This window comes from Dermacentor albipictus, chromosome 5 (assembly GCF_038994185.2).
Source record: "Dermacentor albipictus isolate Rhodes 1998 colony chromosome 5, USDA_Dalb.pri_finalv2, whole genome shotgun sequence".
NCBI classification, from domain to species: domain Eukaryota; kingdom Metazoa; phylum Arthropoda; class Arachnida; order Ixodida; family Ixodidae; genus Dermacentor; species Dermacentor albipictus.
The window spans coordinates 161,701,350-161,726,879 of NC_091825.1; the positions used below are offsets into that span (position 1 = coordinate 161,701,350).

At 44.8% G+C, this 25,530-nt stretch overlaps 1 protein-coding gene and 1 long non-coding RNA gene across 4 annotated transcripts in view; one reads left to right on the forward strand and one right to left on the reverse strand.

The window, feature by feature from the left end:
* The window catches only part of LOC135903994 (uncharacterized), a 71,750-nt gene that overhangs the window by 28,830 nt on the left and 17,390 nt on the right, over positions 1 to 25,530 (forward strand). For 2 of the 3 annotated variants that reach the window (XM_065434499.2, XM_070539229.1), the window contains exons 1-3: positions 5,194 to 6,395; positions 7,311 to 10,670; positions 21,839 to 22,066. In XM_065434499.2, the coding sequence (XP_065290571.2) occupies positions 5,252 to 6,395; positions 7,311 to 10,670; positions 21,839 to 22,066 (4,732 nt within the window). In that variant the 5' untranslated portion in view covers positions 5,194 to 5,251. Of the gene's footprint in view, positions 1 to 3,516; positions 3,616 to 3,823; positions 3,935 to 4,871; positions 5,160 to 5,193; positions 6,396 to 7,310; positions 10,671 to 21,838; positions 22,067 to 25,530 lie in introns of those variants that run through there. The other variant, XM_065434500.2, reaches the window with a different exon arrangement.
* The window catches only part of LOC135903995 (uncharacterized), an 85,490-nt gene continuing 79,092 nt past the window's right edge, over positions 19,133 to 25,530 (reverse strand). Inside the window, exons 2-3 of the long non-coding RNA XR_010564986.2 lie at positions 23,331 to 23,428; positions 19,133 to 19,649 (exon numbers count right to left, since the gene is read on the reverse strand). This is a non-coding gene — a long non-coding RNA (uncharacterized lncRNA). The remainder of the gene's footprint in view (positions 19,650 to 23,330; positions 23,429 to 25,530) is intronic.

Below are 25,530 nucleotides of genomic sequence, written 5' to 3' on the forward strand. Positions count from 1 at the left end.
GTGTCGTGATTACAAGCTTGATTTAATTTAGGGAGTAGCGTTATAACCTAGTGGTGACATTTAGGGGTTTCATACGTTCGACATACATTTCTATAGTGCCATCATCATCGCTGTATCGTTCAATCTCAGTTTAACATAAAACAATAAATAACATTCGTTAGCCCATCGGGTTCTGTACTGGAGCAACCGTGTTTGTTCGAAAGCAACCGTCGGAAACGCGATTTATACATAATCCGGGGTCGGGCCTTCATCAAGAGTAGCCGTTGATCACTCTTGATGCAGGCCGGACCTCGGCCGAAACGTCAGTAAAGTCGTCTTATTTTTCTTACGTGCTTCTATTTTTTTAACCTTTTCTATGCCGGAGTCTGTGATTGTATGCATCACTGGTATATATATATATATGTGTGTGTGTGTGTGTATATATATGCGCTGGCAGTCGCCTCACAGTCGCCGCCTGGATCCGAAAAGCGGAAAGTGGCACCCCCTGTTCGTCTGCTAGATGTCTGGCGCAGAAGCCACGGCCTTCAGCCCAATATACGGGGTGGCCATTTTACGGAATTTTTCCATATCGCCTATACCCTGTGGCATAATTCTTGTCCTTGAGCTGTATTATTCAAAGAGGTGGACATTGCTAGCAGAATAAGTGAAACACATATTTATGACTATCCTAAAGCAGATCCCGAAAGCTTCAACTCTGCGATTTTTGAATTTTACCTGTCATTCATGCAAACGTATGAAAACTGTTCGCTGCAAGATAACTGGATTCGTTTTCGTGACGAGTTGTTAAGACTCCGGGAGAAATACATTCCAAAAAATGGATCTATGAAACAGCAGACAAGCCATGGTTTACTCGCGAGATTAAGCGATATGTGAATAAAAAGAAACGTTTGTTTCGAAAGGCAAGAAGCGCAAAATCTGTTGAAGCTAAGTCAGAATATTTATCGTTTTCTAAAGAATGTGCATTACATATTAAGGCTGCCAAATATAAGTTTTTCAAACAGGATATTTCGCAATTTCTAAAAACAGATCCAAAAAAATTTTGGACAGTCATTTCTCCCGCACCTACAAAAGAGTTACCTGTTTTTGACACTGAGTCTGGTGCTGCAATTGATGTCATGGATGTTGCTGAACGGTTTAATTTATTCTTTTGTAGTTTATTTAGTGACGAAAAGCCCCTAGATAAGTCAACACATTTTTCTGGTAGTTCTCCATTTATGGAATGTATAAATGTGACAAGTGACGGTATTGTGAAAGATATTGAGCGTTTACCATCGTTTTCTAGTCCAGGTCCTGATGGTATTTGTACTAAGCTACTAAAATGACAAAGCACAATTCTGCTCTTATACTTACAATATTGTTTCAACAGTCTCTCGACACCAGCGAAATTGCAGACGACTGGAAATTGGCACATGTCATACCGATATATAAAACCGGCGACAAAAACAAGCTAACAAACTATAGGCCTATATCCCTTATGTCTGTTGCATGCAAACTATTTGAACACGTATTATCTTCTCAAATCATGCAGTACATGGCTAGCAACCTCATTCTATTTGCAAACCAGCATGGTTTTCAACGAGGCCGGTCATGTGAATCCCAGCTTCTTGAAATAACTACAGACATTCACCTTAACCTTCACGAACTTACACAAACTGACGCATATTTATAGATTTTGCTAAAGCCTTTGACCGTGTGGCTCATAACCGCCTCATATATAAAATGAAGCTCGTTAATGTTGACGAAAAAGTAATAAACTGGGTTAAAGAATATTTAAGTAACAGACGACAAGCTGTCGTAATCAATAATGTCCGTTCTTCATTTCAACCTGTTCAGTCCGGTGTGTCTCAAGGTTCCGTTTTGGGACCCACTCTATTTTTAATTTATATAAATGTTATTCATCAGGGTATAGACTCAGAAATCCGGTTATATGCCGACGATTGCGTTGTGTATCGGCCATAAAAATTTAAGGGTGATTGTGATAAATTACAAAATGACTTGAACAGGATTTAAAGATGATGCTCAGACTGGCTAATGAGCGTAAATATCTCGAAAACTAAACTTATGAGATTTACTACTAGCAGTGAAATTACGAAACACACATACTTTCTTAATGGTGAGGCTCTAGAAACTACAGAATCATTTAAACATCTAGGTGTTCATCTTTCTTCGACTTTGTCTTCACATAATCACGTGGGTTGTATTGTTTCCGCTGCATGCAAATCTCTTGGCTTCATTCGTCGAACGCTTCGTCAGGCTAATAGTGGTACTAAGCTTCTTGCATATACCACCGTACTTCGTTCAAAGATTGAGTATGCCTCATTTATATGGAACCCGCACCAAACGCATCTTATTAACAAATTAGAATCTTTTCAGAACAAGGCAGCGCGATTTATTGCAGGTAACTATTCACAACATTCAAGTATCACCAAAATAAACCATGACGTAGGACTCATCCAATTGCAGACTAGAAGAAAGATATTTCGGCTAACTTTCTTCCATCAGCTTTTTCATAACCTAAATATATTCTCTCAGGCACTCATCTTACCAGCCAAAAGAAAATTCTCTCGAATTGATCACAAATTTAAGGTCGAACAACCATTTGCACGTACTAAACTATTGCAGTTTCCATGTCTGCACTTAGCCATTTCGGAATGGAATCATCTCCCAAGTAATATAGCTGAAATAACTGACCATATTATATTCAAACAAGCACTTAATGAAACATTAGTGAATTAATAACACTAACATTTCTTCCTGCCTTTCTTCACATGTCATATTATTGTTTGTATAATTTAATAATTATTGGCGTATGTTGTTGTCGAATTAGAAGTGATGTAAAGGTTGTATAGCATGTACTACTTCATATAAGGATATTCGACTTACAATGTACATTATATATCATTGTATATTGTATATCAATTGTTCTCCCCCCCCCCCTATGTAATGCCCAAGCTGGGCCTTTAGGGTAAATAAATGAAAAAAAATGAAAAATGATTAACGAATGTTCAGTAATTAAAATTATGAATTATTCACTTTACAACACATATTGTAATTTACAAATGGTAGCTGGTGAGATTGCAAGACGTATCCACTTGAATTTAATTTCCAGGATGACGCCAGTTTTTATATATTATTTCCCGTATATATTGTGGGACGAAATACATGGGCGTTCTAGTTACTTCTGTGTTTCAATACATAAAAGAACATTTTTTTAAATAATAAAGTGGAACAACAGTGCATTTTCACTGCGAGTTTGATGGCGCTGGTCTCCAAAATGGTGTCATTCTGGAAATTCATTCCAAGCGAATACGCCTTGCAAGGTTCGAGAATTTATCGATTCAGCGAGGCGCGTCTTGCTCTGACCTATAATTTTGTAACATTTGTTAGGCAGCGAGAAAATTTTCGCTGGAATAGGACAAATAAGTGCGCGTGTCAATATACCCTCGTAGAAAGCGTGCTATTTGATACATGAAGAGCATATGCTAAACTCTGTGGCTCATTTTTTTCTTTTTCTAGGTGACCTGTACACTGTCTTCATTCCAACTCAAGACGCTATCAACAACCTACCAGCGGAAACTTCACAGAAGATCCTATCAAACAATGAGCTTCTGAAGCGTACGTAACAATTTGTGTCGAAAGGCCAACGAGAACTGCCACAGTAGCATGTTTCGCCTTCTTTCATTGCTCTTTTGCGATCGCACCGCTAATCTAGAAGTGTTTCTCTTATATTGAGAGGTGCTTAAGTATTCTATTGTAGCTCGCGTTCAATTTAGGATGCCCGTGACATGTATGTGACCTGCAATTTCAATATTTGCTTTTGCAGGCGTTGTTTCCCATCATATCGTTCCCGGCCTTCAGTTCAGCGCTGTTCTTAAGGACGGCGCTACACTTACACCACTTGACGGCGAAGTTCTCCGTGTCACTACTCAAGCTGGTGAGACAGTGTCGCTATCGAACTACTGTATACAACGTAAATTTTCACTTTACTGTTGTGAAGCGAATGCGCACACTGAAATTAAAGCATTCAACTTTATCAGGATGACCTGAAATAATCCGCGAAGAATTTGCTTTTTCAAGTGCTTACGACATTTTGCAATGACCTGTGAACTGTCACGCGCCGAAACAGGTTACTACTCTGAAACTTCTTGATGTCGCTATTTACTTAATGGTAACAGATAAATAAAAGTGCTACATACACGTGGCCTCCTTCCTCCAAACATAAACGTGGCGTGCTGCAGACTCCTGGAACCCTAGTTATCAGAAGAGGGGTGCAAATTAACAAACACACAGAGCGATGACGCATACTCACGAGGCGCTCATCTTTATACTTCATCTGCGTATGCGTGTTAATTCGCCCCACTCTTCAACAGTTATATTGTGCCAATTAGGCCAAAAGAAGTACTCCTACAAGCAATGAATCTTGCATATGCTAACTTATCTAATGGCCAATACATATCGTTATTAAGGTAAGAACGTTAACGAGCGTGTTATGCTTTCATTCCTACTGAAAAATGTGCAAGTGTGTAGAAAGTGCATCTCCATCCAATTCAATTTTTATAGTGTTACTCAAAATTCTGATTGTAAAAATAATGTCGCTGCTTCTCCTTTGAATCCGAATAGCTGACACTTATTCCAGAGAGAACTAGAAACATTGGAACTGTCCTGCGCAAATCCAGGATGAGGAGAGTGAGAAGGGATCAGGGAAAAGCAGAGAGGCTAACCAGGTTGAGCCCTGTTGAATAATTTGGCAGTACTAAAGGGACCACAGTGCTAACTACAGAATGTGCTCTGACAAGCACCTTCGCAGCAGTACTTTATTTGAACACGCATATCAGTGTTAGGCGCATACATATATTTTTCTCTTCGCGCAGGACAACTGTTCATCGACGGCGTTCCGTTTGTCAGCAAGGATGACGGTGCCACCAATGGTGTCATTCACATTGTTAACCGGCTGCTGGTGCCACAGAGCGTAATCGAGGACTGTGGTTGCATCGCATCGCATGGCGGTGGAGATGCCCTTCTCACTGGCGGAAAGATCGGCTTCCAGAGACCTACCATCGTCGGCCAGCAGCTTCCGGGTCTCGTCCAGCACGTCGTGGTACCCGGCACAGTGACGCAGACTACGCACATCGTGTCCCCACCCAAGACGGTTGTCCTAGGTCAGCAGCAGCTAGGTGTCTTGGTTAGACCAGTAACACCCGCGGTACTCTCCCCAAAAGTGCCGCCCTTCGCGTCCGCAGGATTTCATGGGATGCTCGTTCTGCCCAAATTTGGCGTTGGCCAGCCCACTAGACCCGGCGCTGCGAAGTTTCCCAGTATTCCGCAGGTATCATCGCGTTTTGCTCTACCTGCACAGCCACTAAGCCCAGTGCTTCCCCCGGCTGTGCCGTCGCTTTCCTTCAATGTAGGCACCGTGCAAACAGGCAAACCCGCTCATTCATTACCTACATCAGGCATCGCTAAACTGCCTATTTCATCGGCTGTATCAAAACTATCGCTTAGTCCCCCGAGAGCCGATCGTACCGGTCCTAACGTGCCCAAAGTCGTGCCCGACATTGCTAACGCGCAGCTATCTCAGTCGCGCTCAAGAAATGACGCTGAAGCACCTCGCTTTACAAATCAGCCAGGAAAAAAGGTTATCCATGGTGAGAGCATAGGAGAGCCCCTGTTGCACGGAACGACGCTGCCGGTTGCTGCTCCTCCGCTCGGAGTCGTTCACAGGGTGCCTCCTACACTTCATGTCCTTAACCTTCCACCACTCAGACATGCAACACCGACGTTACCAAAGGAGGGCACAGCACTTTTCACAACATCTTTCCAACGCATTAAACCCCTGAGGCACGAGACATCAAAGAAAAAAGACCAAATGCCCAGTTTGGTACAAAAGTCTCTAGCCGGAGTTGCGGGAACCAGGGAGTTCCCTGAACACCTCTTAAAGTTGAAGACACCGTTACAAGACCCTCGTGAGGCCCCACCGCTTTCGCCTATATTTAAGACATTCCCACCTTGTGATGACAACTCTTTTTACGACCTCATTCGCCAAGCGCTTCCTCCTACGCATCCCCTGAGAAAAGAGGATGTTCCTGAAAGCGTGAATATAGGTCGCGAAAGGGCAAAAGTGCTTTCTATACCATTCGGCATGCCAGAATTCCAAGGAAGTTCGTTTTTGGGTGGACCAACCTCAGACATTTCACGATCCAAACAGCCACCACTTGCACCAAGTGCTCAGTACCCATCACCAAGGACACCAGCCCGAACGCCGTACACCCGCGCAGATGATACACAGAGGCCACCAGACACTTTCTCACCAAAGGCACCAGTACTGGAACCTTTTGGAACAAGAAAGACATCCAGCGAAGACTCTAAAGTGTCATCAAGCGCCTCACCTAGCACTGGTGGGTTCACATCAGGCGAAGCTTAAAAACCTCGCTATCTGCAATTCAGCACATAAAATATTACAACCACACTACCATGATATGAAATTTTCGTAACATTATCAAATGCAAAGATGTCATGGCTAGTCAAATTAGGACTGTCATGTCTTCTTGACTGCTATAATATAAATAGGAATGAAGTAGCTTATTTCCTACCATTATATATACCACAACAATCAATTTAACACATAACGGAATCCCTGTCTTTGAAGTAAACAAACAACACTTATTTGAAAACTGCAGTAGTTTGAGAACGCACTGGTTTAGCGAAAAAGTATAAATAAGGCACTCACCATACGAGGTGGTACACACTCTGGCTCAATGCGTGTGCTAGTAACTAAAGATTTGGGCGCTATACAGAAGAGCATAGAATGGCACTTCACATAGCGCGTGAAGAATCTGCTTCTGGTACTGCAGAGCATTTGTATCTAAGCTCAGCAGTTTGGAGACATGTACTGATTGCGATAAAAGATTACAAGAGTATATTACATTATCAATAAATTTGTTGACAATAAGATACACAGGAAATTCCTGCCCGCATAATCATTTTGGTTTGTTACATGGCTTGGCAGTCATAGCAGCTTCAAACATAAGTTTTTGAGACAAAGAGCTAAAATTAACTATACGGAGAAAACACAAGCGAGTTGGTGAGAAAGATCTTTACAAGATGGTTTTGCATATAGCTGGTGCAATCAATAAACTACACATTAAAACTGTTATTATACAAGTGAAATAGTGTAATGCAATAATACAAATTAGACGATTAATAACAGAATTCCTAACAAATACAAGCATGAACAATATAGTTCTTAGCTTGCTTGAATGTCCAACAAAATATTTGGTAATGTGTATCAAACATAATCTGTATCATTTCAGGACCTGGGACTCTTCAAGCACTCCTGCCTGGTCAAGCACCACAGATAACATTCCAAGTTGGAATCCCAGGAGCTCCAAAAAAGCCTGGTGTTCCATCATTGCAAGCAGGCCCTAAAGGACCTGGTGTGCCTAGTGGACTATTCGGACCAAGTGGGCCTAGGGGACCTAGTGGGCCATTCGGACCCAGTGGCCCAGGAGGACCTAAAGCACCCGGTGGGCCTATTGGACCATCCGGACCAAGTGGGCCTAGTGGACCAAGTGGGCCATTCGGACCCAGTGGCCCAGGAGCACCTAAAGCACCCGGTGGGCCTATTGGACCATCCGGACCAAGTGGGCCTAGTGGACCAAGTGGGCCATTCGGACCCAGTGGCCCAGGAGGACCTAAAGGACCTGGTGGACCTAGTGGACCATTCGGACCAAGTGGGCCTAGAGGACCAAGTGGCCCATTCGGACCCAGTGGCCCCGGAGGACCTAAAGGACCTGGTGGACCTAGTGGACCATTCGGACCAAGTGGGCCTAGGGGACCAAGTGGGCCATTCGGACCCAGTGGCCCAGGAGGACCTAAAGGACCTGGTGGACCTAGTGGACCATTCGGACCAAGTGGGCCTAGTGGACCAAGTGGGCCATTCGGGCCCAGTGGACCAGGAGGACCTAAAGGACCTGGTGGACCTAGTGGACCATTCGGACCAAGTGGACCTAGGGGACCAAGTGGCCCATTCGGACCCAGTGGCCCAGGAGGACCTAAAGGACCTGGTGGGCCTAGTGGACCATCAGGACCAAGTGGACCTAGTGGACCAAGTGGGCCATTCGGGCCCAGTGGCCCAGGAGGACCTAAAGGACCTGGTGGACCTAGTGGACCATTCGGACCAAGTGGACCTAGGGGACCAAGTGGCCCATTCGGACCCAGTGGCCCAGGAGGACCTAAAGGACCTGGTGGGCCTAGTGGACCATTCGGACCAAGTGGGCCTAGGGGACCAAGTGGGCCATTCGGACCCAGTGGCCCAGGAGGACCTAAAGGACCTGGTGGACCTAGTGGACCATCCGCACCAAGTGGGCCTAGTGGACCAAGTGGGCCATTCGGGCCCAGTGGCCCAGGAGGTCCTAAAGGACCTGGCGGACCTAGTGGACCATTTGGACCAAGTGGACCTAGAGGACCAAGTGGCCCATTCGGACCCAGTGGCCCAGGAGGACCTAAAGGACCTGGTGGGCCTAGTGGACCATTCGGACCAAGCGGGCCTAGGGGACCAAGTGGGCCATTCGGACCCAGTAGCCCAGGAGGACCTAAAGGACCTGGTGGGCCTAGTGGACCATTCGGACCAAGCGGGCCTAGGGGACCAAGTGGGCCATTCGGACCCAGTAGCCCAGGAGGACCTAAAGGACCTGGTGGATCATTCGGACCAAGCGGGCCTAGAGGACCAAGTGGGCCATTCGGACCCAGTGGCGCAGGAGGACCTAAAGGACCTGGTGGACCTAGCGGACCATTCGGACCAAGTGGGCCTAGTGGACCAAGTGGGCCATTCGGGCCCAGTGGCCCAGGAGGACCTAAAGGACCTGGTGGGCCTAGTGGACCATTCGGACCAAGCGGGCCTAGGGGACCAAGTGGGCCATTCGGACCCAGTGGACCAGGAGGACCTAAAGGACCTGGTGGACCTAGTGGACCTTTCGGACCAAGTGCGCCAGGGGGACCTAGGGGACCAAGTGGGCCATTCGGACCCAGCAGCCCTGGAGGATCTAAAGGACCTGGTGGACCATTCGGACCAAGTGGGCCATTCGGACCGAGTGGCCTAGGAGGACCTAAAGGACCTGGTGCACCTATTGCACTATTCAAACCAAGCAGCCCAGGGGGTCCAAGCAGACCGAGTGGATCATATGGACCAGGGGGACCTAGTGGACCAAGCGGACCATTTGGACCTAGTGGACCAAGGGGACCAAGTGGGCCATCCGGACCCAGTGTCCCAGGAGGACCTAAGGGACCTGGTGCTCCTAGTGGACCATTCGGACCAAGTGGCCCAGGGGGACCTAGGGGACCAAGCGGACCTAGTGGACCAAGGGGACCTAGTGGACCATTCGGACCCAGTGGCCCGGGAGGACCTAAAGGACCTGGTGGTCCTAGTGGACCATTTGGAGCAAGTGGCCCAGGGGGACCTAGTGGACCAAGCGGACCATTTGGACCAAGGGGACCAAGTGGGCCATTCGGACCCAGTGCCCCAGGAGGACCTAAAGGACCTGGTGCTCCTAGTGGACCATTCGGACCAAGTGGCCCAGGGGGACCTAGTGGACCAACCGGACCTAGTGGACCAAGGGGACCTAGTGGGCCATTCGGACCCAGCGGTCCAGGAGGACCTAAAGGACCTGGTGGTCCTAGTGGACCGTTCGGAGCAAGTGGCCCAGGGGGACCTAGTGGACCGAGCGGACCATTTGGACCAAGGGGACCAAGTGGGCCTTTCGGACCCAGTGGCCCAGGAGGACCTAAAGGACCTGGTGCTCCTAGTGGACCATTCGGACCAAGTGGCCCAGGGGGACCTAGAGGGCCCAGTGGACCAAGTGGGCCATTCGGACCCAGTGGCCCAGGAGGACCTAAAGGACCCGGTGGACCCATCGGACCCAGCGGGCCAGGGGGACCTAGCGGACCAAGTGGGCCCTTCGGACCCAGTAGCCCAGGAGGACCTAAAGGACCTGGTGGACCATTCGGACCACGTGGGCCAGGGGGACCTACTGGACCAACAGGACCAAGTGGACCATTTGGGCCCAGTGGCCCTAAAGGACCAAGTGGACCATCCGGGCCTGGTGGACCGAAAGGCCCTACAGCTACATTCACCTTTGGATCCAGATTACCTACAGGACCAGCTGGACCTAAGAAACCAAGTGCACCAGGAGGTCTTGGTGGACCAAGTGGGCCATCTGGCTTTGGTGGTCCAAAGGGGCCAAGTAAATTAGGGGGACCAGCTATACCAAATGATTTTCTTTTTGGTGGTCCAACTATACCAGGCCTTCCCAAGGTACCGGGCCTCCCGTTACCGAGTGGGCCAAAGGGGCCCTCTGGCCTATTAGGATCAACAGGTACTAGTGGGCCAAAGGCTCCAAGTGGATCTAGGCCCTCCACAAGGAGACCACCCAGCTATCTGCCACCTCCAGGGGCTGTCCCATCTGCACCTAGCATTCTGAATGTGCCTCGAGGTCCAACACTTCCTGGCACTACAGGTGTTACCGGTGCACCAAGGTTGCCTTTTGGGACAGGTGCTCCCAGTACTCCACGTCTTCCAGGTGCATCTAAGGGTCCGACATTTGGCTTCTCACGTGGCCCCGCTGGTGTTGGAAAGCTGACTGTTATAAGTGGACTACCTCTTCCAAAGGCACCAGGTGAGTACACGCATAACACTTCTAAATTCATGCGTACACTCAAGCTTTACACACGTTATAAAATCGTGATTTAAAGGACCTGATGCTTTAATTAAAGTTAGCACAGCTACAAAATGATGAACCATAAAACATATTACAGGGAAAATGTGACAATGAAATATGCGATATTTTGCAGGACAGACCTGGCTACCTACCTAACATTACAAAATTTCGAACTCCAATCACAGTTGTTCAATATAGCAAAAGCTGCTATAATTTCCAAACTTACATAATGTGTTTCAAATTTTCTTTTAAAAGAAACATCCAAGATTTTTTGATGATGTACATTCTCGAACACAAAATGCATTGACTGTGTAACTATTTCAAAACCCCACAACTTTAGTAACACTTTGATTTCCTTAAAGTTGCCCTGGGAAACTTATTTATGAAAATCGAGAAATGCATTTGACATTAAAGTAAACTTGTTCAGAAATTCTTTGAATCAAAAACTACTTCAGTGCATTGTTATTTGCAATCAAAGGTTGCCTTTGATCCCCTTCATGGTACTCGATCCTCTCAGATATATTCTGGGGTCTACGTGCCAAAACTTCCATCTGATTGTGAGGCACGCCGTAGTAGGCGACTTCCGCTCCTTCTTGAATGTCTGGTACTGCGAAGGCAGGTGAAGACTACGGTCGTAGAGTGGTGGCCACAACACTCATCCTATGGAACGTTACTGCGGTGCGCAGTTCCGATTTAATTTTGGTTGTTCATGTACATGCTGCTTCCGATTTAGCGCCTACGATGCGCCAAAGTCGGAGGCTATCCTTCAACTTTATGATAAGTTCACGGTCTCCCATCCGTTGGCTGTGCTACAGTGTGCTAGACAGCTACGCACGGTTGTGTCGCTGTTTCTCTTTTTTTTGAACCGAGTTACATAACTAGCACCTTTCCTTTTGCACTTATTTGTACGACAATCACAATTTCTGAGGTTCGAACGAAGCGTCGTCATTGTGATCGCTTTTACGAGCACTTATGCAGTGTGCACATCGGTTAAGCGATGGATGCCGCTCTCCAGACTCGAGTAGAAAATGTTCATAATGTAACGAGCTTCGACCATGATGGCGACACACCTTGAAAGTGTGCAGCTCGGCACCCGGACATTCCAGTCAGATGTTGGCGTTCGGGCCGGCTCGCCATGCACCCAGCCACATCAGCCAGAAACCAATGAAAGCACGTGGTTGTCCTCAGCCAGCTGCAGCAAGCTCAGCGAGCGGGATTGTCACGGCATCTAGCGGTGGCTGCGGTATCTGCATTACACAGCAGAAGCAGCACCATGCAGCTGTAGTGACTAACTGTAGTGCGCAACAGGGTAGGAGTGTGCACACGCACTCATGTACTCCAGTGTGGCTACGGAGATCTTGCCCTGCTGGTTGCGGACCAGACTTGTCCTGCACCAGCTTGGTAGATAGATAGTAGCCACATCCAAATTGCGCATATCGAATTTCTAGCAATACGAAGCGATGTCTGTGAAGGCATCTAGGCAGGAGAGACGAAGAGTGCATGAGCGCGCACCTTCAAGCGTACGTGGCGTCTGACAAGTTTCGTGTGGTTCGAGACTAATTCAGTGTTTAAACTAGTTGAAATTACGCCGATAAGCAGTGTGGTCAAAGTTTCATTTTTACGCAGGAGGATTTGCGGGGAGCGTGAGCAGACGATAGTCAACTTCTACCAGGAATATGTTTTTCCTATCGAAATTTGAAACGCACATTTATCTTACTTTAGCCACTTAAGTAAACTGCCTTAATAAATACACACAGTAACAGTAGGAAGAAGCGCAATGATCCAAACACGCTTCTTGATTGATATTAGCTATCGGCCAATAGCAGCGCAGTATGAGAATCGGTCCGATGACGTAAAGGAACAGCCGCCGACAGCCCCGAAACAAGTGAGGAGAAGGCCTCTACCGAAAAGAGTGTGTTTGAGAAAGGGATTACTGCACGCTCCACTTTGAGCCCCACGAGTTGCACGCAGGTCGAACATTTGGCACAGATGTTCTCAGAAGCGTATGCTCTTTACAGAATGTGTTTTTGCACCATGGCCGACGGATGGTTGAGGCCTCCTTTAAGTGAAGTTTAGTGAAAAGCAGTTACGAGCCCACTTAGCAGACAGTGCAACTTTTTCAGTATTACTGCAGACATTCCTGTGAAGCCTACATGTTTTCCTCACAAAAGAATCCGATTATTTATTTGTGCTTGTTAGTAGAAAGGGAGGCAAATTCTGCTAGCATCAGTGCAATTCCTTGTCTCCGCAGTCCAAGCGTGAGTCGTCGTGCTAAAGCCTATGGCATGTATTTAGTAATTGTGGCCACCCACTACTAATGCGAGTTTGAGGCAGCTCCGCAGGATGTCATTGCGTCATAAACCGCCCCCAATGGCTGACAGATTATCTCCTAAGCGAAGGTTAGATTGTTCAAGTAGTATCTATATTAGTGTACGGTCTGGGCCCTGTTCAACCGCTTCTATCTCTGTCTTTCTTGAATCCTCTGCTGCCACGGAGTTCACTGCACTCTCAACACCTTGTTAACAAAAGCTATATTTCGTAGCGCAGCCTACAAAACCCACTTTCGATTATATCATTAAGCCTTATCTATTTTAGTTTTAGCTTGCGATATTTATTGCCGCTTTTACAATATTACTTTAGTTAAATTTCACCCTTTTGTAAGGTGTATTTTATTGCTCCCCCATTAGTTAATAAACTATCCACCGTGGTTGCTTAGTGGCTATGGTGTTGGGCTGCTGAGCACGAGGTCGCGTGATTGAATCCCGGCCACGTCGGCCGCATTTCGATGGGGGCGAAATGCGAAAACACCCGTGTACTTAGATTTCGGTGCACATTAAAGAACCCCTGGTGGAGTCCCCCACTGCTGCGTGCGTCATAATCAGAAAGTGGTTTTGGCTTGTAAAACCACATAATTTCATTTTTTAATTAAAGCTTAGTGTGTATTTCTCCACCCCTCCATCACCCCAGGCATTCAGTCCTCATCCTAGATTTTTTGGCTTGTTCTGCATATCCTTGCAAAATTTGGAATCGCACAGATTTTTATTTATATGCGGTTATTGCCTGAGTCGCTCCGTGATCTCTGTAGGGCGCTGCAGTTTTTGCGCTTTTGACTATTTAAAACAAATTATATGGTTTTACGTTCCAAAACCACGATTTGATTACGAGGCAGGCCGTAGTGGAGGACACTGTAATAATTTGGACCACAAGGGTTTGTTTAACGTGCGCCTATATCTAAGTACACGGCATTTTTTGCATTTCGCCCTCATAGAAATGCGACTGTCGTGGCCGGGATCCGACCCCACAACCTGGTGCGTAACAATTCGACACCATAGCCACTAAGCAACCATGGCGGGTTTCTTTTATTTAAAAACAGTGCAGCTCATATTTTGACAGGGACTAGGAGGGAGACACGACACGGACGAGCGCTGACTTGCAACTGAAGTTTATTGCTTTTAACGCTTTAACGAGTTTCTTTGTGTGCCGTGAGACTTTACCAGTTGAGCATCTTCGTATCCCTTACGGTATAGTTTGCACACAATGTCCTGCACCTGCACTCTCCTATGATCGTGGTACGCTTAAGTTCGGCCGCCCTCAGTGTTGGAGAGCCTGGTGCTTACTGTCTCTATCAAGTGACCATAAGCATTCAGCGCAATCCAGAACACAGGAGGCTGCTAGTGTGCACACGTGGATGCAATTAATTAAAAACATGTATTTTACTCACATATAAGATTTGAGCCGCTATATAAATAAGATTATAATATATATAAAAATAAGATTGGTTGGTACCAACACACACACACACACACACACACACACACATTCTCTTCCAGTAAAATTCAATGTGGTATTCGTGCCCGCTGAAGCGTATCTTATGCGCGCAGGACATGGAAATAGCTGTAATGTCTACTCGGCACATATACAAGTTATGAAAAAGAGAAGAAAGACGTAGAATTATAAACAAAATAGCATACAATAATAAAAAATACACATGCATGACTCTGATAACACAACAAGCTATTTCATAAAGCAAGAAATTCGAAAATAATATGAAGTGAAAAATACGAAGAAACACAATTAAACCAAAGCACAAGAAGCAATAACATTAATGACGCGTCGTTACAGAGTAAAAAGTATCAAATCGCAATTATTGCACTCTAATAGACAATAAAGATTTCACAGCGTATTTCAATTCTTTTATAGACTGAAAAGACAACATTAAAGGCAACTAATTCAAGTAAAAGCGGGCATAAAGATACTTGAATAAGTATATATTTTAGGAAGCTGGTAACGGCGCATGCTTCTTAAAACTCGCGGTTTAATCTCTACATGTTTGAATTTACAGGAGAAATAATTTCTTATAACCACTACTAGTATAAACAAATGGTGTTAAAAAGGAATTTCAGCAGCCACCATTTTTAAATGGTATTTAAGTCGTCACAGTTTTGTAGCATAGAATATGTTTGCCCATAGTTTATGTAAAACTTTGTCAGTTTGTTCAGCTCGTGACTGAGAGTAAGAACCTTACACAGTAATAGCGTACCGCAGGATAGATTGACCCAAGGCTCAATTGACCCAATGCAGTATTACAAAGATTATCGGAGCTGTTGCTTAATTCTATATATTTAAACAAAAGCAGTCGGATATTCTTAAAGTAGGGTGATCGCTTGAAAGGTGGTATGCAATAATTGCAGTTAGAGAAGAAATGAACGTGGTTGGGTTCTTTTAGTTCTTCATATGGTATCAGATACACTAGGCCTGTCAATTACGCAGGAAATATTTTAAAAATCAAATTTCAGTTTTCTTGTTACTTTGTTTTTGTTTTTCTTCACAAAGGTATCTTTTCGTAATCACTACTAGCCACAGAGCTTAAAAGTTTCGCAGATCCAAGGACAATGATATCGTCTGTAAGAATAACATTGTAAATACATGAAAAAATTAGGGTAACACTTTTTTTCTGTTTTCACATAGTGCTACTGCCACTGTGGCATTCTTTTATTGCGGTAGCAATTATATGGACACTCCAGCAATTTTTGTCGTCGCCGTCGCCGTGTGGTCCCGTATAGCGTCCAAGGACGATAAAATCTTCGCCGCGCGCCGTATGCTCTATGTGCGAGTGAAAGCGTGCCAGGGTGAGCCGGCGAATCTCGCGCACGCGAGGGAGGAAATCGGGGACAAAGCTCGCCCTCTTCCGCTGGGCACAAGGCTCCGGGGGGCGGGCAGAGAGGGGGCGCGTTCTACTTCAGGCGAACCGGGCGGGCGCACGCGGCCGCCCGCCCGTGCCGCTGTATCTTGAAAGCCTTCTGCAACGGGGACAGAGCCCCCCGCGAGCTGTGTTTTCACGGTTTATTTCGCGTTGATGCCAAACGCAACCCGATTTTCTAGTTGCTCGCTGCTGCTTCCTCGCAGTAGCGTTTTGACAGCGAGTTTCCGCCGCCATCTAGTGAGATGTGTTCATCTTTGCTTGTGCGCGCGTGACACCTTGCTTGTTAATTTAGTTAGTGGGCCTATGTCTAGATGTTTATACTGCCGATAAAACTACTACCCTTACTTCGTATGGCTGTCCACTGATTTGCTATCGCAATCGAGGCTTCTCCTTTCAGGAGAAACTGCGAATTTTTAGTTTACTAAACTCCAATTTGCTTATGGATAATTATTGCAGGTCCAAAGTTGTAAAAGGCACTAACTTACCTATTCCCAAACTTTAGTTCCCATACACTCAGCAGTGTTCAGAAAAACGTACAAAAGTGACCTAGGATCGTGTTCTGAAAAAAAAAAATTGATAAAGTAGTCTCCAACTGTTTGATTTATGAAAACATCTCAGGATTGCAGTATTTTTCATGGCAAATATGTCTGAAGTATTTTTATCTCTTTCTGTGGTCATTTCATTACTGTTTTTCTTCTGCTTTCAGTTTGAAGTAGCTTTCTTGTACCCTCCGCGATTCTATCGATAACGTGCACATGGAAATACAAATGACCAGGAGTGACTCCTAGGCGCTGTAGCACGCTTACACTGTAGCAGTTCACAGAAAGCTTTTGCTTTCTAGTGTCTTCGCATTATCATCATCAGGAACACCGAAAACGGTACGAAATAGGTCCTTCACAGACGCGACGTATTATTCGGAGAGCGCGTGCCACCATAAACGAACAAAACAGCGGCGCACAAGAGCCAGAGAGACCTTCCTAATTACTGTAAAATACACTACATAGAAAGAAAAAAAGTCGCAAAGCCAAAACTAAAACTTCTGTTAAACACATGTTATTTTTATGTGAGAAAAGCTTCATACCAAGTCCAGGTTTTACGACCGGGCATGCCCACTTTCCGATCGACGCGACAACTAAAACGAATAAAATACGTATTTCCAGTTTTTAGAAAGAACTCATGCGCTTATTTCGGTCTCTCGCGCTTATTTCTGGGCACGCTGCGCCATCTAGAGTTGCTGTCGAGAAGCTCGCACGTGGTCTGCGAGGCGGTACGTGTGGCGCGCCAGTCCGTACGAACACTGAGCGTGGTTTTCTCGTTTGCCGCACACTCAGTGGCATGCACTCGGGGGCCCAAGTTGGCGACCGGTTTATTGAAGAGCGGCACATAGCCGCATGCTCAACCACCCAAGTTCGTCCAACGGTTGGTTTCGAACCCTGTGCAACAGCAGCCCGATGCGCTGCCCGTTCGACCACGGACCACCCAGTGACCCAGGTTGGCGCGAATACTGTTAGAAACATACGTAGTCACCCGGAACCTCTCGACGCGATACTATGACATGTGCTTCTCGCAAGCGAAATGTCTAGCGCTATAGGCAACATGTTTTAGCCGTGTTTACGGAATAGCTGCCCAAAGAATTATGTCCATGAGCTTGCGCAGTGGATCAAAGAGCGTCCGTGGTACAGCCGTTGCTCGTGGATATCTTAATGAGTAGCCTGCTGAAATGGAAACCGTGAACGACCCATTGATTGACTTTAGCCAACCAAAGATGGCGAACTACGACCCTTCATCGCAGAACAGTTTGCTGTTGTTGCTGAGGTAGGCTAGATTGTACTTGTAGCCGTAGCGAAACATTTCACAGGCGTGACGCTGACATACCGGCTCTCGGTTTAGGCACAATGTTTCAGATGAGAACTTCAGTAAATTGAGTACTTTTCTGTGCGCGCACTCTTTGGAACAACGCGACAGAAACATATACAAAAATACGCCCACACTAGCCTTGTATATATTTTCTTGTGAATGTCTCCTTTGCGTCGTTTGAAAGATGCAAACTACCCTTCACTTTTTATTCAATCAACCAACCTTTATCTTCCAAACAAGGGAAACAACAAGGGTCACAACTTATTTACTGTTGCTTTTCGGTGTCCTTAGTTTACGAGAAGGCTTTACTTAGACCTTCGTTTCCCTATTTCGATACTTCTAAAAAGTTTAAACGTTTTAATCCCAGAACCGATGAATGGAATTTAATTACATTTGCTGAGCTTCAGTAAAAAATAATTCTATTGACTACAGGGATAAAAATTTCTATTAAGGGTCTCTTTTCTACAGCAGACGTTTCTGAATATCGGCAAGCTTAAAAAAATTGAAAAGCGTAGTTTGCAAATCTAACTCTAGTTGAGCCAGATATCGCAAATCTGCAAACTGCATCTGTTAACGACCTGAAGCGTAGAAATTTGCAAAATAGGAGATTACAGCTTACCTAAAATTATTGCAAGGTTTACTAGAACGTTTCAAAAACCCCAGTCCGAAATTAGCAGTATTTTTTTAGGTGAATAGTACTTCAATTTCGTTTGCCTTAGATCTCGTAAAAGATACAGCTTACAATATTGTGACATTTTTTCGAGCTACAGGGTAGTGAACTTGGTGCTCCAGTTGTTTTAATTACGCAGTTTTCAAAACATTGATTGCCGAAATAAAGTAGTGCTTCCTAGAAATCGGTACATTTTAACTTTTTATAGAATCAAATGCGATGCTGGTGGTGCCTAAAAATTTTTTTTCTTTTACAAGGTATTTAGGTAGGAGCTCCTGAGCAAAGCTTCCTTAACGCAATAGAAAAAACTCTTTTGGACCAGGCCTGGCCAGGTGTATGGTGGCCAACCTAACATTGGTTCTGCAAAGCTCAGTAATATGTAGTTTGGCGGGGCTTGTAAATTGACGTCGACCTCGCGTCGATCACCTGCAAGGTGCCTATGTTGTGAAACCTGGTATGGCCAATCCGGCCAGTTTTTTCGCTTGCATGGCACGACAAATCTTTGGATGGCTTTGGTTTGTTGAAAATCAGGAGCTTTTGGCCATAAACCTGGACATCTTGTTTTGATACGCACTTATTCCTAGCGTGGTTACAGACACCGCAACATACAATAGCTATTATTATTATTATTATTATTATTATTATTATTATTATTATTATTATTATTATTATTATTATTATACCCTAATGTTAGCCGCGGCACTTAGATCTTCACCAATCACAAGATCTCAGTGACGGTTCTGTGCTCAAGTTGACGTCATCAGAACTAGAAATACATATTCTATATGCGTGCATAATATGTATGCCGCCAGTGTAGCAAACACACATGAAGGGAGGGAAAATAGGAAGGAGCATGACACCAGACAGCCAGCTTCGTCAATTCAACCTCCTGCTCTTTGGGCAGGCGCGTCTCCTCTCGTGGTCCGGGTGTTGCTGCGGCATATGGCGCGGCTGAGCGCAGCTCCACGCGCCCTATCATGGAGGTAGTCTGCAGCGGGTGCAATTGTTGGCCGAGCCAAGATGGCTGGTGGCTTCGTGTCAATGTGTTCTCGTGCGCCTCGTGTTGAAGGGCTGGTATCCAAGTTTCGGAGGCACGTTGAAGCGAGAGTTAGCACAAAGCGTTCGTTCGCCGCTGCTGCCGCTCTTCATCACGTCGGTGTTGTGACAGCGAGTGTCCATGGTCATCGAGCGAGATCTGTCCGTCTGCCTGTGCGCGCATGACAGCGCGTTTGTTAATGTAATTACTTGACGATCCATACTTCGTTCATTAGCCTTACACATTGCTATCGCTATCAATGCTCTGCCTTTCGGGAGAAACAGCAACTTATTTAAGGATCTATGCAATGGGGGTACATGGACATATTAAAGAAGGCATCTGAAGAACTATGCTCATTTATTCTTCAACAAAAGGGCAAGAACTGCATCCAGCGTCATCCCTGTCCTGTTCTATATTATTATCTCAATTTTACTGTTTCTTCGAAGAGTTGGAAATGCATCAAATGACAACAATTGGGAAGCTTGTGGGTATTTATGTCCACAAATGTGCAAAAAGAATTGAGTGAAAAGAGAGGTATTAGCATCACCAATTGATATACTTGAAAAGCTTTTATATATCATATGAACACAAACACATACGTATTTGTGAAGACATAATAAATTTATTATTCGTAGGTAAATATTTATGCAATTAAGTTACCGCATTCTTTCTCAGAAAATGGGTGTTATGGCTATAGCTACTATAGCTGCCACTACTTACGAGATGCTTCTGACTTTCATCAGTCAAGCCTTAGAACCATGACTTAAAGGGGTCGTCGCTGTGTTCAAAGTAGTTCTAGACCATTTCACGTGTTTAAGAACAATTCCGGATTCGTTTAACCCGGGAAGCCACAACATTCGTGATAAGAATTTGATTAGATGTGAGCGTGCCTTTCGTCATCTCCTATGTTGCATGCAATACACATCTACATACCCGCGTTGTTTTCCTGTATTTCCTACGACACATATTAGGAATGCTGTAAGCCGACACTGCACAGGATGACAGGATGTCATGAATCAAGTGGTGGGGTTTACTTTGCACAGTAAACTACGTCACTAAGTTCGTGACATCCTGGATATTTTTGTGTTGATTGAACTCTTAGGGAATCAGTAGGCACGTTATCTAGAAATAGCACATATACTGTGCAAGTTAATGAGGAACACAAGATAAAAATGATACATATACAGGGTGATTTATTCTATCGCTAACAGAATTTTTAATCACTCATGGCATAAAGCACAATACTATTTCTTGAGTTAGAAAACTCTCAGAGGCAGACACCGTTCGCACAAAAAAATGGAAGTCACCTTTTGGCTAATCAATAATTTCCGCCAAATATTTCAATTTACATATAGTAGCCAGTGAGTTTTAAAGACATATTCACCTGGAACAAATTGTTTGGGTGACACCAGTTTCGTGATTGCGTTAGGGAAATTTGCGACAAACAAAATGCATGTGTTCCAATTTCACCCGCCATGGTTGCTTACTGGCTATGGTGTTGGGTTGCTAAGCACGAGGTCGCCCGATAGAATCCTGGCCACAGCGGCCGCATATTGATGGGCGCTAAATGCGAACACACCCGCGTACTTATTTAGGTGCACCTTAAATAACCCCAGGTGGTCTAATGTATTCCGGAGCCCAGTCTCCCCCCCCCACCCACCGCTACGGCGTGCCTCATAATGAAATGGTGCTTTTGGCACGTAAGACCCCATTATCTTGTGTTCCAATGTATTTGGTGCTTCAATATATGAAAAAATTTTGTTGAAAAAAGTAAGTGGAGCAATTGTGCATTTTTATGGCATGTTTGACTGCGCTTATCTAAAGTCTGGTGCTAGTTTCAAAATTCTTTCCAAGTGGATGTGCCTTATGAAATCACTGGCTTTATTCGTACGTTGCAACACATGCTGCAAAAACAATTAGTTGAAAATGTAATGAGTAAAGCTTGTTACTTAGTCAGTCATGCGTATTGATTTACAGTGTAGGTAATACATAGTTCTTTTCAAGTGTTCCAGCTGAATAAGTAGATTTGCGATAAACACCACAGGAATTTTAAGACATTCTGCTAACAGTAAAATAAAACACCCTGTATAGTGTAGTTCCAATATTTTGCTAACACAATAAAAAGAAAAAGAAGTATCTTTGTATAATGCCGATATTCTACTATTGTTTCAAATACGAAATGAAATATTACATTTGTATTTGCTTACAAATCAGATCATGGATAAAAAAACAGGATTGTCAATTTTGAAAAATTTAGGACTTTAACCGTCTGAAACTTCCTTTCAGAGTACATTTTTCTAAATACATTGGAGCTTCGGCAGTAAAACAATATAATTTTGCTTTTCTCCGTCTGTTTGCAGGAGGGACATCTTTGACAATCTTCCCTGGAGTACCAGCAGTCACCACTTTTACGAGTGGAGTGACAGGATTCATGCTCGGTGGGCCAGTTGGACCGACCACACCCGGAGGATTTTCATTTGCATTCCCTGGACTGCCAAAAGGACCGAAAGGACCAAGTGGGCCAGGCGGCCCAAGCGGACCAAGTGGGCCAAGAGGACCAAGTGGACCCGGCGGACCAAGTGGGCCAGGTAATAAGTTAGGCTATGTATAATGGTACACCACCATTATGCATTATACCCAACCACCGCAAGCGTTAATGGGACTACAAAAACCGACACGAGTACCAGGCTTTGTAAACAACCTATAATACGTGAGATGCGATTGAGGAGGAAGCTTTGCTTCAAAAGTTTCTGCCTAGACACACACAGAGAAGAATTAAAAATTGAATTCAGAAACCAATGTAAAGCTTCTGCGCCCAGTGTAAATACCCGATTTGTCCTATTTTTTCATGACAGAATAATTAAACTTTGAATAAGCTAAAGCCTACCCAATATATATTCAGATTTTTTTATGTAGACCGTAATTTCATTATGATAATTGTTGAAAATCGCGAGATTACGAAAACTGAACGATCAAGTGTACAGCTGTTACTCTTCATTAAACAAAGATATCGCAATCATGTACACTGCAGCTATTCAGACATATAAAGCAGACAATATTGTTGCATTAAACACCATTTTGTAGTATACCATTTATTTTTCTGTAACGGTTTTGTGAAACACTCGTACACATAAAAATTCGTACCCACTTGTGCACATAAGAAATTTTCATGCTTCAGATAATTTAACTGGTGTAGCTTACAGAACTGATATCTGTTTTCGATTCAGATTTGTACACTGAATACCTTAATTTGCTTTATACTTACCCATTCTCGGCAACTATCGTGAAACTACGAGACCCTAAATAAGAATTCTTCATACTGTAGGTCCAAATTCAAAATGGGGGGCGACAGATGAAGTAGCAGACTTTGGTATAGAAAGTAACAGGGACAAAGCGCAATTTACCTAGAGCACCAGCCAGCCACTTCAATAAACGCGCATGTATTCAATGCAGCAAGGCTATATATACCACAAACAAATTTCTCTTCATTGCACTGGAGCAAATATATGGAATGATGCCTGATACACAAGTTTAAATGTCTACACCCGAAGGGAATCAACTTGGCACATGGTAACTTAGAATCGCTACGAGCTCTAACTTAACTCCTGAAATTTTCGTATTATTAAGAAATGCGCAAAATCTCGTATGCCACCGTCTAACCTCGATCATTAAGCTCACCTATTTGTCCTTTTCCAGCTGTTCCCTGCCCCATTCCTACCACTGAATGTAATACTTTCTTTCCACGCTTCTACGCATATACTATAAACCATACGAGCCCTCTCCCGCTTCTTGAGCTGTTTTCTTATTCTTTTATTCTCATTTTCGCTATGTTATTGAAAAACTGCCACTTACCCGTCCCAAAGTCGCAAACGTCAGCATGTCTCTACGACGCCTCCACCACACAGGGTCATGCCACTTCTCTATATGGCAGCGACGACGCCGACGCCAATCTGCAAAGTTTAACGCCTCTTAAAGGGCCGAACCACTTTTATCCACAGCGTCTGCTTCCCACCAACCCGTGTTCTTTCCCAGACTCCATGTCACCATATCAATACCTTCAAGAAGTTGAGTCACTTTAGCATAAGCTAACGGGGATGAAGGCAAAGGCCTGCACGCACACGAGACATTCATTACGTTACTTGATATTTTCATTCGACTGCCTTGTTACTTCGTATTACTTGTTTTCTCCCACCAAAGATCGTGGGTTCGAGCGCCTTAATTAACTCTACATTAATTACCTGTGCCTTAACTTCACCCTAATTAACACCAAAGGCCATGGGTTCGACTCATGCCTAAGGTTGAGGGTTTGCCTCCTACCAAAGGTCGTGCGTTCGAGCGCCTTAATGAACTATATCTTATTTACTCTGCATTAATTAAGTTCTCCCTAATTAACAGCAAAGATAGTGGGTTCGACTCGACCTTGACGATGGCAGTTTGAATTCAGCTTGGAGATATGGCCGCTTTGCCAATATCTCCATGGGTTGTGAGTTTCCAGTGCCTCAATTAAGTTCTCCTTAACACCAAATGCCGTGAGTTCGACTCCCACTAAATGTCATGGATACGATTGCCTAAAATAACTGTACCTTATTTAACTGTACCTTGATTCACTTCGCCTTAACACGTAATGTAGTGGATTCGATTGTCGACCTACCCGATGTAAATTGGAATCTAACTTGTAGATATTGCCGGTTCGCCCATATTCCCAAGTTGGGTCGTGGATTCGAGTGCCTTAATGAACTTCACCTTAATTAACACCAAAGCTCGTGGGTTCGACTCCCGCCAATGGTATAAACTTCGACTCCCAGCAATGGCCTGGGTTCGACCCGACCTTCACTATGTCAATTGGAATCGAACTTGGAGATTTGCAAACTTAACTTACAGCACATACATAGACATAGGGACCAAACGAACGACGTAGACAGTGCTTGTCTTCGTCATTCTTTCGGTCCTGTTGTCCATGTACGCTCTGCTCTGTAAGTCAAGTTTGCAGTAGAATGCCAAATAGCTCCTACCCAAACCCTGCTTGGAGATATTGTCGGTTTGCCCGTATGACCAAGTTGGTTCGCTTAAACTTTGGTGCGATAACACGGATTTTTCGACCCATTAGCCATCTAAGGCTTCCGCCTTAAAAATGTCCCGGCGCACTGCTACTAGGCCACTATAGTCATTCTTTCAACTCATGGTCCCTTGGGTTGCTCCCTTGCTAATTGGCTGACCAGACCATTCTTCTAAGCCTACAGAGGCACACCGCCTGCGACACCTACTGTTTCTGTCCTGTTTTCTGAAGACTTCCAGTCCTCTGCCTCCCCAAAAACCTTCGCCCTGCTCTCCCTCTTTTATTCGCCAGCCGCCTTCCCCTCACCCACTCTCTTCCCCTCGTCTTCCAACCCCGTCCTTTCTGAAACGATGCCTAGAAACACGAAATGACAGCGTTCATTTTTCTTTCAATCGTTTCCTTTACAGCCAGCCACCGTAGACGACTGCATATGACATCACCCTATTAACCCATTAAAGCTAACCCGCCAAAGATGACAAGGCCGCATTTGACAAAATATATTACGCTATTGAAACGTTGTCCAGCCCTCGTGAGGCACTTTATCCATGTAACTCCACAGTGTCACATAGTAGTGAGTGGGAATAATACAGCTGTAAAAGCGTGAATGACAAAACTAACTTCTTATTGGGCGAACTTCTGCCCACAAAAGCAAGTTACACTCCAAGCACAGCAATAGCGGCGAACACGGTAGGCGATCGTCGAAATCTGGTCTGCTGGTCAAGCGAGTTGGCTTTTGCACACGAGTCATCGAATCTTCCAGAGTAATCGGCGGTGTACGCGCGTCTTCCAGAAAGTTCTACACAATTCGCGTCACAAATGTAATGATATTACACAAGCTTCGGTGACACCAGAACCACCGATAACATTCGAGAAACTTCTGATACATGCGCGCGCGTCCCGCGCTGAGCGGTAACATGTATTAGGCCGTGAAAAGCGCTCGCCCGTAAAAGTTCACGTGTTAATACAGTTGATATAATTCATCTTTCTCATTTAAAT